This window comes from Tenrec ecaudatus, chromosome 2 (genome assembly GCF_050624435.1).
Source record: "Tenrec ecaudatus isolate mTenEca1 chromosome 2, mTenEca1.hap1, whole genome shotgun sequence".
Classification (NCBI taxonomy): Eukaryota; Metazoa; Chordata; class Mammalia; order Afrosoricida; family Tenrecidae; genus Tenrec; species Tenrec ecaudatus.
In genome coordinates this window covers 289,678,518-289,694,266 of record NC_134531.1, presented here as the reverse complement: position 1 = coordinate 289,694,266, position 15,749 = coordinate 289,678,518, and the positions used below count along the sequence as shown (strand labels likewise).

The 15,749-nt window shown below is 37.7% G+C and overlaps 1 protein-coding gene across 1 annotated transcript in view; it reads right to left on the bottom strand.

Moving 5' to 3' along the window:
* The window catches only part of SLC9C1 (solute carrier family 9 member C1), a 145,467-nt gene extending 133,098 nt beyond the window's left edge, over positions 1-12,369 (bottom strand). The window contains exons 1-3 of the mRNA XM_075542956.1: positions 12,219-12,369; positions 7,702-7,802; positions 2,736-2,864 (exon numbers count right to left, since the gene is read on the bottom strand). Coding sequence (XP_075399071.1) covers positions 2,736-2,864; positions 7,702-7,802; positions 12,219-12,369 — 381 coding nt within the window. The remainder of the gene's footprint in view (positions 1-2,735; positions 2,865-7,701; positions 7,803-12,218) is intronic.
* Between the last annotated feature and the right edge of the window lie 3,380 nt (positions 12,370-15,749).

Below are 15,749 nucleotides of genomic sequence, written 5' to 3'. Positions count from 1 at the left end.
TGATAAATCCCTGTCCCTCTCCTGAATTTTGGTTTCTCTTTAGAATCTTTTTATGAAGTCTTTTAATACATGTAAATGTTTTATTTTTAGGAAGTCCTAGTAGTCCAATTAAGGAGAGCTGGTGGTATGGTTGTTATGCGTTAGGCTGCAAACTGCAAGGCCCACAGTTAAAAACCACCTGTGGTTCTTCTGGAGAAGGATGGGATTTCTACTTTCATAAAGAGTTACAGTCTTGGAAACTCATAGAGGCAATTCTACCTTGTTCTATAGGTTCCCTGCGTCTTCATAAACTCGATGGCAGTAAATTTCAGAGCTGTCTGTTTTGTCTTCTGAAATGTGGATGTTTTCATTATGTTTGGTAGTATATTTATGCTTTCTACCCAGGCCCTATATTTGTGCTTTCTCATTCTTTTATAGGTGGAGATCAATATATATTTTTAACTTACTTTGGACATGTTGTTGAGAGAGACCAGTCTTTGGAAAAAGAACATAATGTTTGTTAAAGTAAAGGGGCAGCAAAAAAGAGAATGGTCCATATGGAGATGGATTCAGACAGTGGTTGCGATGATGGGATCAGGCATAGGGACAATTGTGAGCTGGGTAGTGTTTTGTTATGTTGTGCACAGGGTTGCTTTGGGTCAGAAATGATTCAGTGACCCATAACTAGCACCGCAACATGTACCTGACTAAAATTGGTCTATAGCTTTCTATTCTGGAAATGTCTTTGCCTGGTTTTTGTATTAAGATTATATTTGCTTTATTAAAATGTGTTTGGTAACATTTTGTAATTTTCTATATTCTGGAACAGTTTGTGTAGAATTGGTGTTAACTCTTATGTAAATATTTGGTAGAATTTTCCAGTAAGACCTTGTGGTCCTGGATTCATTGACATTGGGAGCTTTTTGACCACATCTATTTCTTCTTGTGTTATACATTAGTTAAGGTTTTCTACACAAATCTGTGTTAACTCAGGTAGGTAATATACATCTAGAAATGTGCCCATTTTCCAGGCTTTTTGAATTTGTTAGAGTTCAGATTTTTTATAACATTGTATAATTATCTTTTTCATTTCCGTTGGTTCTGTCATATGTTGCCCATTTCATTTATTATTCATGTGTTCTCTTTTGGTCGGTTACTTTTGCCAGCAGCTTATCAATTTTGTTACTCCTGTCAAAGAACCAACTTCTTTTTTTTTTTCCTTTGACTTTTTATTTATTTATTTATTTCTGCGCTGATCTTTATTATTTCTTTTCTTCTAGTGACTGAGGGTTTGTTTTGCTGGTCTTGCTCTTATTGTAGGTGTTGTACTAAGGGGCTTGCGTTAGCGCTTTTTAAAAAAATGTGTGTGTTTACTGCTGCATTTCCCTCTGAGAAATGCTTTTGCAAAAATCAAAAGTGTGAGTATGTAGTATTTTCATCCTTATTTGTTTTGATTAATTTTTAAGTTACATTCTTCTTCAGATACTTAGTTGTTTCAAGTAATATGTTATTCAATTACCATGTGATTATTTTTTGCTTGATCCTCTGTTGGCTACTAATTTTGTAGCACCGTAGTCAGAAAAGATAGCTTTTATTAGCCTAATGTCTTAAAATTTATAGATGCTCACTTTGTGTCCTGAAATATGTATGACGTATTCTGGATTATGTTCCATGAGCACTGGAAAAAGATGTCTACTGAGTTGTTGATGAATCAAGTTTTCTGTATATGTCTGGGAGATCAACTTGATTAATTATATTATCTAGTTCTCCTGTATATTTGCTGTGGATAATTGTTTTATATTCACAGGTTCTACTTAGAATTCTAATTAGAATTCTACTTAGAAATAAATGTATTGCTTGGAAATAAATGTATACCATGCTTAAGAGCTGGTATATATTTTTCTCAGAGTTCCTGTCTGAGGTGGACCAGGTCCCACAATATTGAAAAAAAATTCTTATTGCTTGTGAATTAGGGTTATCGTTGTTTATATTTTGTTTATCTATTTTTACATGTAAGTGTGGGAAGCTTCGTGTGGTAGTTACATAATATCATGTCAAACTGAAGTGAAGGGGTGGAGTTTCCCATGAGAAGGGTTCTGGGAATCTCCCCACTCTCTCTCTCCTTCACCTTCCAGCAGTTGAGTCACTTGGAGAGCTGCCAAAGACACCGCCATTGTATCCACACAACACTTACCCCACCAGCCCGTGATCTCCCTGCATTCTGCATCATTGCATTTGACTTCGTGAGTCTGAAGAGGGATTTATGGGCTACTATTAGACTTATGGATTTGTTCTGGATTGGGCTGGGATGTTTGTTTGATATGTAATTACCTCTTGATGTAAAGCCCTCTCTCTTACACATATATGAGTGTCATTTGTTTCTTTGGTCAACCCGGCCTAACACGCTTCACAAGGTGAGTATTTAAAATACAATTTTATTCATCAGTTTTCATTTAGTGAACCCACTATGCATCATAATAGATTTCAGGTGAGATCTCAGATGTTAGGTAAAATTGGCATTCTATTACATCAGTTAGATTTTCAGGACTGCTTTTTGCTAAGTAATTTTTTGCCCAGATCTCCATGATGGTAGTCAATTGCCAAAACACTGCTTATTTTATTTCAAATAATGCTTAATTTATTATTTTCCTACCCCCTTTACAAATTTTGGAGCAAAAACTGCTAAAATCTGAACATAGATAACATGTGGCAATAGTTCATGAATGAATACTGTTATTGAAAAAAAAACTTCTTACCTGCCAAATTAACTTTTGGAACATGTATATATCAATGTCAAATGCAACATTAAAGATAATTATTGGTGTAAATATATCAAAAAATAGTTTCGGACTCATCCATTGAATAGCAGATACATAATCTTGAACCTATTAAAAGTAAAAATAAATCAGTTCCTAGTTTGTCTGTCCTTCCCTTAGACTTTTAAGCATAAAATACAGACTAGGCACTTCTATTTCTAGCAAGCAAGAAAGGTTATGGTCTATCCAAATCTGAAAAATGCTATTCATAAACATGTCGGTTTTTCATAGCTTCCTTTTGGGCTCTTTCCAATTACACAGGAAAGTTAGTGCATAACCAATGCTCATTTATTTTATTTCTAATGATTATAATAAGTACATTTACACAGCTACTAGACAGTATGTTGATTATCGGTCATACAAGAGAAAGAGGAGATTTCATGTAGATAGAGTACCTTTCTCAAAAATCACAGAGGAGTAAATGAGTATATCAAATTTCAAAAAGTACAAATAATTAGTCATGGCTTATATAGAAGACTGGTGTGTGGAACAATGAAAGTGAACATAGACTAGGAAGTTATGCCATTTATGAGTGAACCAATTAAAATGCTTATCATGAACTAATTTTTTGATAATATTGTAAATCCTACTATATTAGGTAAAATAATTATTTCTGGAAGACATTGGTCTCTTGTATTTCTCTACATCTTACTTTTCTCTTGGACTACCTTTTCATGAATGTTTGCATGACTAGACACTTTGGTAGACTGAGGAAGTGTCTCTCTCTAGAACAAAGGGAAAGTTTGCTAATGTAACAAAGATATTGCCTTGCTTTGGGGCAAGAAAGCAAACAAGTTTACAACTATTGTAAAAATTGAGGTTTTCCTGTAACACAACCCACTGATTACAAGTTGTACTTGGCCCTCTTTGCTTCTCGTGGGAACTAGGGTTAGGGAAATTATACTGCTACATGGACATTAATGTGAATAATGAAGTACTTTGTCTCTGATTCAAGAGTCCCGTGTCTTCTGCCAGCATACACAAGTGATAGGCTATAAGTAGGGTAAAGTTTCAAGCCCTTTGGAGTGCTTGCCAGACTAGTTCTTCCTTTGAAGAATTACTCATAAATAGAATTTCTTAAAATACTTAAAATTTCATTTATTAAAAATATACCTGATTATGACAGATAACTGATGTAATTTGGTTCATAGATGAAAACGTGTTCAATTTATTGCAATGATTGACATGTAACAACAACACCACCCCACCCCACCCCTAAGGGGGACAAACAACAGAAACATGAGTGAAGGAAGACAGTGGCTGGTGTAAGATATGAAATTAATAATAACGTACAGTTTATCAAGGGGTCATGAGGGTAGAAGGATGGGGGAGGGAGGTAAGAAAGATGAACTGATACCAAGGGTTCAAGTAGAAAGAAAATGTTTTGAAAACTACGAGGGCAACATATGCACACATGCACTTGACACCACTGATGTGCGCATTATTGTAAGAGCTGTATAACAGTAAAAGTGTGTTGAGCCCCCAATAAAATGCCTTACTTAAAAAAATAAACAATAGTTATACCCCCCAAAGATGTGTTCTATCTGTCATCTATCTATCTATCGATCTCTCTCTCTATCTCCACACACACACACACACACCAATATTTGAAGTAGCAACCCATTTTCAGACTTCTCCTTTCATATTCTGATTGATTAGAGGAGGAGTAGACAAACTGTGACCCGTGGAATACTGTCTTTTTCTGTAAATTAGGTTTTATTGTAATACAGATGTGTTCACTCAATTCTGCATTTACCTCTGGCTGCATTACAATATAATGGCAGAGTTGAGGCATCAAAACAGAACACATGCCGTGCACAGTTTACACTATTGGTTATATGATCTTTGACAGAAGAAAATGGCCAGCCTTTAGGCTGTGTCAAACATACATTTTATATTCCTCATTCTAAGTATTCTCTCTCTCTCCCCATCTGGTCCCAATTGTCCCCAGCTATTTGTAGCACTGGTTCCCCTGACGACATTTACTGTTTATCTTTCACCTCACTTTCTTTTCCAGGAAAAAGGCTCAACTTCTGTATCTCAGCCAATTATAAGCCAGGCCAACTTAGAGTCAGGCCTCTAATCTCATAGAAAATCCATGAATAATTCCTAATTTAGGCACTAGATGAATTTAATTTTTTTAAACTTTTTGTTACTGGAGTCTTACAGTAACTGGCTCAAAGCCTGCATTTTGTTCGTCTGTTCCTTGCCTGAGTTTTAGAGACCTATTAAACACTTACCGATCTTTCAGGCCTGCTGTCCTTCTCTGTGTACTCATTTAGCATTGCCCAATAGCCTTCTTGTCTGTCAGTGTGGCATGCTCTTGTGGCTTATGTGTGGTTGTGATGTTGAAAGCTATGTCACTGCTATTTTCAAATACCAGCTAAGTCATCCAAAGTGCAAAGGCTCCAGTAGAGATCCAGTCAAAGGACAGATTATGAATCAGACATAGACTATTCACTTTGAATAGCCCCTGAACACCCTTCGGATAGCAGTGAAACATTGTTAGATACTAAAAACCTTGAAAATTAGTATCAGAGCATTGTCAGAAATAGTGCCATAAGATGAGTCCTTCAGGTCAAAAGGCACTCAAAATATAAGTGAGGAAGAGCTACCTTCTCAAAGTAGTGTCAACCACATGACTCAGATACGGAGTAAGGCCTTTGGGAGAAAACATTTGGGACCTTCATTTGCTGATGGTGGATGACTCCAAATGAGAAGAAACATTTGCACATATCTCTTAGTAATTGGAACTTAGATTGTACGAAGTATGAATCAGCAGAATTGGAAGCCATCAGAAATGAAGCAGAATGCATAACAATCAATATCGTAGGCATTCGTGAGCTGAAGTGGACTAGTACTGGCCATTCTGAGTCAGAAAATTGGATGGTTTACTCTGCCGGGAATGGCAGATTCAAGAGCCATGGCATTGCCTTCATCATGACAAAGTACATTTCAAAATCACTCTCATGGCAATGCTATTGGTGTTAGGATGGTATCTATCCACATACAAGGGATCTCAGCCAGCACATCTGGTAGTTACATAATTTCATGTCCACTTGAGAATATATAAAAGAGTAGGGGTGGAATTTAGCCTATCAATCAAGTTGCAGCCAGATGACCTCACTTGGAGGTGTGACTGAGATATGTAGCTCTCTGGAGGCCAGTCTCTCTCTCTCTCTCTCTCTCTCTCTCTCTCTCTCTCTCTCTCTCTCTCTTTCTGCTTGCTGACCACATTGATTGCTGCCATAACCCTATGATGTTTCACTTCCATTGGTTCGACATGATTGGCACACACTGGCCTATAATATTCCTGCATTCTGAGTCATTGTACGTGACTGCGAACGTCTGAAGAAGGAATAACGGATTAGTATAAGACTTATGGACTTGAATTGGAAAGGGGTGGGATGTGTTCTAGATATATAATTCTTGATATAAATCACTTTCTTATACACAGAGGAAAATCTCTAGATTTATTTCGCTAGTAAAATTAATATTAAAACTTATACACCAATCAGTAAATCATTTGAGAAGAAGTTAAAGGTTTCTACCAACAGATTCAGTCTGAATTTGACCAGATGCAGTGACCATTATTGGTGATTGGGAAGCAAAGTTACAAGGACCAATAGTTGGAAAATATGACCTTGGTGATAGGAACAAATCTAGCGATCTCTTGAAAGAATTTTACAAAATGTATAGGAAGTTTCTTTCTTTCTTTCTTTCTTTCTTTCTTTCTTTCTTTCTTTCTTTCTTTCTTTCTTTCTTTCTTTCTTTCTTTCTTATGAGTGTTTTCCGGTCAAGTCTGATGGAGTGCCATGTCCTGACCCCAAAGACCTCGAGAAGATGGATTGACATCATGGCCACAACAATGGGCTCAATCCTTACAATTGTAAGGATGGTGCAGGACTGGTCAGGGTTCCATTCTGCTGTAAATAGAGTTGCTATAAGTTGGAACTGACTTGATGGCACTTAAAGACAATAACAAATTTTAAACCTAAGCAATTTTCATGATGTTTAGTTAGATTGCAGACCTCTCCTGTCTTGCTCCTTTTCTTGCACAACTAATCTGATATCCACATTGTTTTAGACAGGGTTCTATAGAGAAGCAAAACCAGGACATTTATGAAGATAGATAGATAGATAGATAGATAGATAGATAGATAGATAGATAGATAGAGATAGATACAGCATGAAGGAATACAATAGCTAATTAGTCCACACATCAGTACAGAGGGTTCAGTTCAACTTACTTTTGTGGAACAGTTAATATACTGGAAGTCCTTCAACTCACAAGGGCTGCTGGGTCCAAGGTCAAGGAGCAGACAACTGAGTCTTTCCTCATGTAATGCAGGCAATTAGGCCACAGACAGCAAACAGCAGGGTAGGTGACCAACAGTCAGCAACTCAGGAACTTAGCAAAGCAGGACCAGATGGGACATAGAACTCAAGCAATGCAGACGACAGGATCTGCCAGCCACAAACTCAAGCAACATACACACCAGCAGCATAGCGCAGCAGGTCTTGAAAGAACCTCAAGGTCTAGCAACACGTTCCACAGGTTGGCTGTCCCACAGGTAGTGTAGCTCACAAGTTGAGGCAGAGAGATAGCTAAAGCAGCCACATGCTGGTCTGATCACCAGAGAGCAAGAGAATGAGGGGAGGACCTTGCCGAGCCGTTTATCTCTTTGCCCTCAATCAAACTGCAGCCTTATTAAGCCCACATGTTCCTATTGGCCAGCTTGGCACAATAAGCCTACCTATCACAACACTATTATAAGTGTTGACCAACTGGCAGAACATTGAATGAAGGAATATTTTTGCATATTTTCTGGAACTACTGTTATATTTATAATGACTTGTATTTATATTAGATAAAGTTCAAAAAATTCACATTTGGTATACATACCTTTAATGATGTAAAAGCTAGTATTTCCAGACTGCATCCAAATAAAAATAATATCAAAGGGAGAGGAATTGGAAAGTCTTTCAAGTATATATTCAAAAATGCTGCAAAAATATGATATTAATCAGAGGTAATGATATATCACATTTATAGGACATTTATATATTATAGTTTCTTAATAATGATGACCATGAAATAATATTCCTCTCCACTTACTGTCATCCTCTGATTGAAATGTTTACAATTAAGTATTTTGCATCTGTGTGACTGTTCCTCTTCCAGGTTTCTGATAACCATCTTTATTTTTAAAATCATTTTATTGGGGGCTCATACAACTCTTATCACAATTCATACATCCAAGCATAGTGTCCAGCACATTTGTACATTCGTCGCCATCATCACTTTCAAAATGTTTTCTTTCTACTTGAGCCCTTGGTATCAGTTTCTCATTTTCCTCTTCCCTCCTGACCCCTTCCTCCCTCATAATCCCTTGAAAATTTATAAATAATTTTCATGTCTTACACTGTTATGTCTAATCTCAGATTTTTAAAATAAATATTTCTAGAAATCATTGACTTGGATTGCTACACTGAAATATTTACATCAGTTTTTGTATGCATTATATAACAGATACTAGTTTTCTTAGAATGGAAAGAGACCTTAATGGAGAACTAAATGTTAATAAATTTCCCTGGCTATTTCTCATGAGGAAAACAATGATTTTCTGAATGAGAAAATCTAGTGATTTGTTTTCAACTTGAAAGCCTACAATAACTAGATAAGGAATATTCATCATTGCTGTATATGTACACTAAGCAATATCACAGCAGCTCTTTCCATTTAAATTTTCTGTCTTATGTTACACAATCCTTAATGAAGTCAAAGAAAGTGTAAAATATGGAGTGCTTCTTTTTTAATTTTTGTAGTGTTCTTTTCTTCTTATAAGAGATAAGACATAAATGAACATTTGAGGGGAGAAAGCTCTGGAATACCGAAGAAATACTGCAGTGGATGAGTTTAATCAAGATATGTATGGTTTATTGAGTGCAAAATTATAATCTGTTTATCTCGGAAACTCACGGAGGCAGTTTTACCCTGACCTATATGGTTTCTATTTTTCAAATTTGACTCAATAGCAGTGGAAATGATGCTCCAGGGGAATAATGATAATGTTCTTTAATATAAAATGACAGTGGTGTCTTTAAGTTGAACCAGAGACATATTCAAACAGTAGATATATGAATGGATTTGGGGCTTGCACTTAATTCTAGCCTCAATCTAAAAACAATTAGTTTTTATGCCATGGCCCTGCTTGATGATCATCCTCATGAAGATAGGAGTGCTATAGCCAAGTATGACAAAGGAAGTAGATGGTGCCGGCTATTTGAAAGAATAGCATATGGAGTCTTAAAGGTTTGTCTTTAAACAAATTGTCATCTAGTGAGGCATCAACTAAATCCTCATGGAAGAAGCACACCAGCCTATGTGATCCAAAGATTGTAAATAATATAATCCACATTCAAAGGAGGGAATGGCCGCAGAGTTTAAATTGTGAACACCTGGTTTGCAGAAGGAGAGTGTTGACAATGGAAGCCCAAAATCTATTTACGGGACCTATATATGGAGAAAGTCTCTGGTTCCTTCTGATCATAGTTGAGGAATGTGAATAGTCTTGTTGTCAGGCAGAGAGCATCGCAAGTGGATTATGGCAGACAGACATGTTGCTGTTGTTATGTGCCATTGAGTTGCCTCTGACCCATAGTGACTCTACACACACGCGAACTAAACTCTGCATGGTCTCCCACCATCTTTTCAATTGTTCTTATGCCTGAACCCATTGATGCATCCATCGGGTCAATCCATCTTGTCGAAGACCTTGATCTTTTTCACCGCCCCTCCACTTTACTAAACATAATGTACTTCTCCAGAAACCGGCCTCTCCTGACATTTTTCCAAAGTATGTAAGACAAAGTCTTGCCATCCTTGCCTCTAAGGAGCACTCTGGCCTTACTTATTCCAGTTCAGATTGGATTGTCCTTTTATCAGCCCATGATAATTTCAATTTTCTTCTACAGCACCACAATTCAAATCTATCTGTTCTACAATGGTCTTCCTTATTCAATGTCAAACTTTCACATGAATTTGATGCAATGGAAAATACCGTGACTCGAGTCAAGCGTAGCTTAGTCATCACAGTAACATCCTTGCTCTTCAATACTCTAGAGAGGTCTTGTGTCAAAGACATACCTAACACAATATGTCTTTTGATATCTTGACTGCTGCTTCCATAGGCATTGATTGTAGATCCAAGTAAAACAAAACCCTTGACAACTTCAAACTTGTATCCATTTATCATGATGTTACCTATTGGTACAGTTGTGAGGATTTTGGTCTTTCTTATATGGAGTTGTAATACTTTCTGAAGACTACAATCCTTGATCAGCAAGTGCTTCAACTCTTCCTCATTTTCAGTAAGCAAAATTGTGTCATCTGAGTGTCACAGGTTGTTAATAAGCCTTCCTCCAATTCCGATCTCGTACTCTTCATCTAATCCAGTTTATTCGATGATTTGTTTGTTCAGGATATGGATTGCACAAGTATACTGAGAGGACACAACCTTGATGTACACCTTTCCTAATTTTAAACCATGCAGTGTTCCATTGTTACGCTCACACAACTGCCTCATGATCCAAACAGAAGTACTAAATGAGCACAATGATGTGCTTTGGAATTCCCATTCTTCTTGGTTTATTGTGTTCCACACAGTCTAAGGCTTTTGCACAGTCAATGAAACCCAAATAAACATCTTTCTGGCATTCTCTGCTTTAAGTCAAGATCCATCGGACATCAGTAATGCTATCTCTTTTTCACATCCTCCTCTGAATCTGGCCAGAACTTCTGGCAGTTCCCTGTCAATGTACTGCAGCAACTGTTGTTGAGTGATCTTAAACAAAAATTCCCTTGTGTGTCATATCAAAGACATAGTTTCATAGTTTGAGCATTCTGTTTGGTCACCTTTTTTTGGCAGAGGCACAACTATGGCTCTCTTTCAGTGAATGTGTATTCCATTAATTACTGGAGTTTTATTTTGGGGGAATGCAGCTAGAACTTCTATCAGCACCATCGATTCTTGCTCATATGCTAGCTTTTGAAATGGTTGGCTAATTCTACCACCAATGTTCCCTGCACTGTTCAATATTCTGCCTCTAGAATCTTTCAAAATTTCAATTTGAAGCTTGAATCTTTTTCTTGAGTTTTTTTCAGTGTCAGATATGGTGAGTGCGTTCTTCCCTTTGGGTTTTCTAATTCTAACTCCTCACATATTTTGTTATACTTGATTTTGTCTTCTTGAGCTGCCCTTGGATATTTTTTATTCAGCTCCTTGACTTCTTCCTTTCTTCCACTTATTGAAGTTAAGTTTTACAGTCTGACATCCACTTTGGTCTTTTCTTTCCTTCCTGTCTTTCTAATGACCATTAGCTCTCTTCATGAATGATGGTCTTTTACATCTTCCCACGACTCATCAGGTCTTCTGCCTTTCACATTCAATCAGCAGATGTATCAAATTTGCTTTCAGATGTTCTCAAAATTCAGGGGCAATAGACTCAAGGTTGTATTTTTGGCTCTTGTGGACTTGTTTTAATTGATCTCTCTTATGATCCTTTAAAAGTTTTTTTTTTAGTATTTTATGCTTTCTTTTCAATGTGTATGTTATGGCTGTTAGTGATTGAGTTTTTAAAATGATTTTCTGTATATGAAATCCAAAATAGGTAAATCGAGAGCGACAACAACTGAATTAATGGTTTCTTGAGGGCACTGCATGGGAGGTTAGGGAGAAATGTGGAGCTAATAACGATGAGTACAAGAATGAGGAAAATGGTCTAAAACTGTGGTTGTTTTTGTCCAACTCTTCTTCATGTGATTGAACTACTGAATTGTACGATATGTGAATTGTATGCCAAAAAACCTGTTAAAAATAGACAAAAACCCTATGCTTTGTTATTGGATAAAATGTAACCCAACTACCCCAAAGGATCTCTCTTTGAAGATATATTGTCCCAGTGCAAAGAAAAGGTGAGATATCTACCTTTAAAGTGTGAATTGAAGTAATGTTTTCAGTTATTAACTAAACAACAGTTTTCAATAGCATATATAACAAGGAAGTTCCCCATACCTTGATTTAATGCTTATCTGCTTCAATTGTCTCTATCATTTCAAGCTAATTGTGGCCTAGCAAGTAAGAAGATGTGAAAACGCTGAACTTAACAGAGATGAAGCACATACAAACTAGACTCTACTTGTGTCTTTTCATAGGTAGAATGTTGTTGAACTATTTTGATTGGAAATCTTGGGGAAAAGGAATCAATTTAGGAGCAACATTCTAATTTCCCATCATTTCTCTTAATTCTATACAGTAACATTTACAAGTTACAGCTTTAAGAATAAAGCAGGGGTGGGCGAGTGAGAGGAGAGAATAAAGCAAATGAAAAAGTCCCAAATGAAAGGAGAGTTACACCTACCTCCAATTGTACAGATGGAAGATACTACCAGAATTATTCGAGGAAGACCCATAACATGGCCAAGAATCCATTTATTGAGATAGTAAGTTGCTGACTTAATATGTTTATTCTTCACCTCGGTCATATTTGTAAGATGATCATCTATCTCCATCTTGTAGTTTTACATAATTTTTCTTAAATCTAAATCTTGTAAATCTCTGAAAAACTCAGATAGAATTAAAGCAACATAGTTTGCTGTCTTGATACCATCTCATGATTTTCTTTCTTTTTTTAAAATTAAAGACCCGGATTTCCCCTGTGTCTCCAATAGACCTTGCAAATTCTGGGTGGCTCCTCCTTCTATGGACACAAAGAGATGAGCAATAGACTACTAACTGAAAAGTTGGCAATTCCATCCAAAGAATCATCAGAAGAAAGGCCTGGCAATCTGCGACCGAAAGTCATAGTCCTGAAAATCCCACAGAGCACTATTAAACTCAGAAGCATGTGCAGTCACCGGGAGTTGGAGTTGATCCTCTGACATTACATTCATTTTCCATTCTCTGACACTTCCAACTAAAATGTAAGGAAAAGGCTCAAGCCCAGCTGACATAGACTATTCAGTATCGTCCCGTGTTCATTTACAATACCAAGAGCTAATCCCCACCTGGCACTTCCCACCTGGCACTTATCCACCTGTCTGAAAAAGACTTCTAATTTGTCCCCAGTCATTGAGATAACACATGTCACATGTCAATGGAGGATGGATAGATGATCACTTGGCCTTTACCCCAGAGTCTCTGGAAGCATGTTTTGTCCATAGTTCCAGAGTGGGGAGGAGGTCTGTTCTCTTTTGTTGTTCTTTTCCAGATAGAAATTAATTGACCACCATGTAGAATGATGAGGCTGCCTGCTTCTGTAAGAATTTACAGCCTAAGAAATCCTATAGAGTAGTTCTACTTTATTCTACAGTCTCTATGAATTAGAATCAGCTTTAAGGCCAAGGGACTTAAAGGAACGTACTGTTTTCCAAAATAAAATATATATCCATATTATAATATTTTTACCATTTCTGAATTGCTCATGAAAAACTTTAGTATTTACAAATTAAATCCTATTAAATTTCTCTCATAAGTAAAGATTTTCCCATCTTGACCATCCTTGATCTTGAGATATTTGACCCAGTATAAAAAGTTTCACTATTTGGATTTGGATAGGAAGATACTTAGTATTCCTAATGAACTTGTCACCTGAGAATCAATCTCAAATTTTAAGTTAGTTCATATAGGCTGATATTACTCTCGAGTAATATTTTAAAGGTATAGATGAAGAAGTAGTGGAACAATTTTCACTGCAGTGAAAAATCTTCAGCTTAAATTGAGTTCTGGATAGCTGTACCTAATTAAGGGGGAAAAATCACTTAGCTTGGAATTTCCACATAGATTCTCTAAGTTTTTATGGGTAAATTGGCTGATACTTCAATTCTCTTTGTGTGTCAAGGCAGTATACAGACGATATGTATAGCTCTCCTCAGTAGTCAGTCAACCTTGAAAAATGATTGACCTCATGAAGTGAAAGTCACGTGAATTCACTGTGACCCTGAGAGTGAGAATTACTCTCCTCCTCATTCTCCAGCACCACCACCAGCCTAACTAACCCATTTACTTATTTGTGAAGGAATCAGATGTGCACTTGGCAGGAGTTTTTTATGCTTCATGGTTTATTGCACATAAGCCACTGGGTCTCCTCAGGTAGCAGTCATATTACTCACAGTTTCTGGAGGTAGGAAGTTGGTCGGTGGTCTGTGGCCCTCCTGACTCAGCCTCCTTACTCCCAATGAGTCTTTCCTCCAGACACCTTAGGAGATACAAAACACCAGACTTTCTTTGAGACTTGACTATCGAGTCCCTCATTAACCCAAAGAGAACATGCACCAGGGTAAGAGTTAATACAAGAACCGAACTGGAGAAGGACAAGTCTCTGGGTGGTACAAAGTACGATGTGCTCTTCTGACAGCCAGAAGGTTTGCCCCCACCCAGAGATGCCTCAGGAGACAAAGAGGACTCACCAACGTGGGTCTCAGGGAGGACTCTTCACATCCATTCACTCCGGAACAGTCAAGACCAACTGCAACCTCACTGACAGTTACTCACTGACACATGCCCCACCCCTGGTCTGCACTAATTGGCTTCAGGATCATGACTCCTGATTTGATTGGCTGATGGAAAACACTCCTAGAAGATGCTGTAGGGGGCCGTTGCTCCTGTATACCTAAGGCAGATTTTGACACCACCCTGCTATGCGGTGTGTTCATATAACAATATAAGCCAAGAGTGAAAAGAAACCTATGGAAATTGTATTGTTTATGTGAATTTAAACTTTGGAAGAGGGTCACTTAAGCCAATGGGTGTTTCATTCCTAGATTTCTAGTAAAAGTAACATGCCTGGATAAGATAGGAGAGTGGCGGGAGTTGGAGTTGCCCTCGTGCTGCCTCCATTGATGGAGACCCGAGTTATGCAGAGCAGAACGGCTACACAAGATTTCAAGGTTGTGACCTCCTTGAAGCAGATTACCAGGACTGTCTTTCAGGGTTGACGGGTGAGTTAACAGCTAGCGTTTCAACGAGTACACATGCACTTAACCATTTGTGCCATCCACGGATTCCAAGATAAGGAGGTGGTAGAGAATGTGAAATATGAGAATGTAGAATGCTTGGCAAAGTAAGAAAATAATTTGAAAGGTGACACTGAACATGCAGAGAAGAATGGAATTAAATTAGACCATGGATATTTTCAGGGTAATCTATAGAAATATCATAGTGACCGTCCAGGGCAGAGTAGAATTGCTCCTGTGGGTTTTGGAAGCTGTAAAGCATTATGGGAGCAAAACGTTTCATCTCACCCACCCCCACCCCCATCCCCAAGGAGTAGCTTGTGGTTTCAAACTGCTCATCTTCCTGTTAGCAGTCAAAGGCACACGGGAGAGAACTGATCTGACAGCAGCGTGCTTTCGGATCCATGTGTAAAACCCCAAAACATAAAGCCTAAAACACTAACATCTAGTCAATTCCAAATCTTGGCGGAAGAATAGAACTGGCCTTTGGGTTTCTGAGGCTAAATGTTTATGGGAGTAGACAGGCTTGTCTTTCTCCTGTTGAGTGACTGGCAGGTTCAAAGTGCTGACCTTTTGGTTAGCAGTCACATGCATAGCCTACTACACCGCCAGGACTTTGATAATCAGGATTGATGATATCTACAAGAGGCCCTGGTGGCATAGTGATTACATGTTGGACAACAATTTGCAAGGTCAGCAGTTCAAAACTACCAGCTACTGTGCAGGAGAAAAACCTGTAAAGAGTTCAGTTTTAGAAACCCACAGGAGCAGTTTTACCCTGCCTATAGGGTTGTTATGAGTCAGCTTATATAGCTTATCATTGTTAGTCAGTAACCAACCACAACTGTTATGCCAACTGATGGAAAGAAATCCATACTTGTACCTGTTCCAAAGAAGAGTGACCCTACAGGATATTCAAACTAAAGAACAATATCATT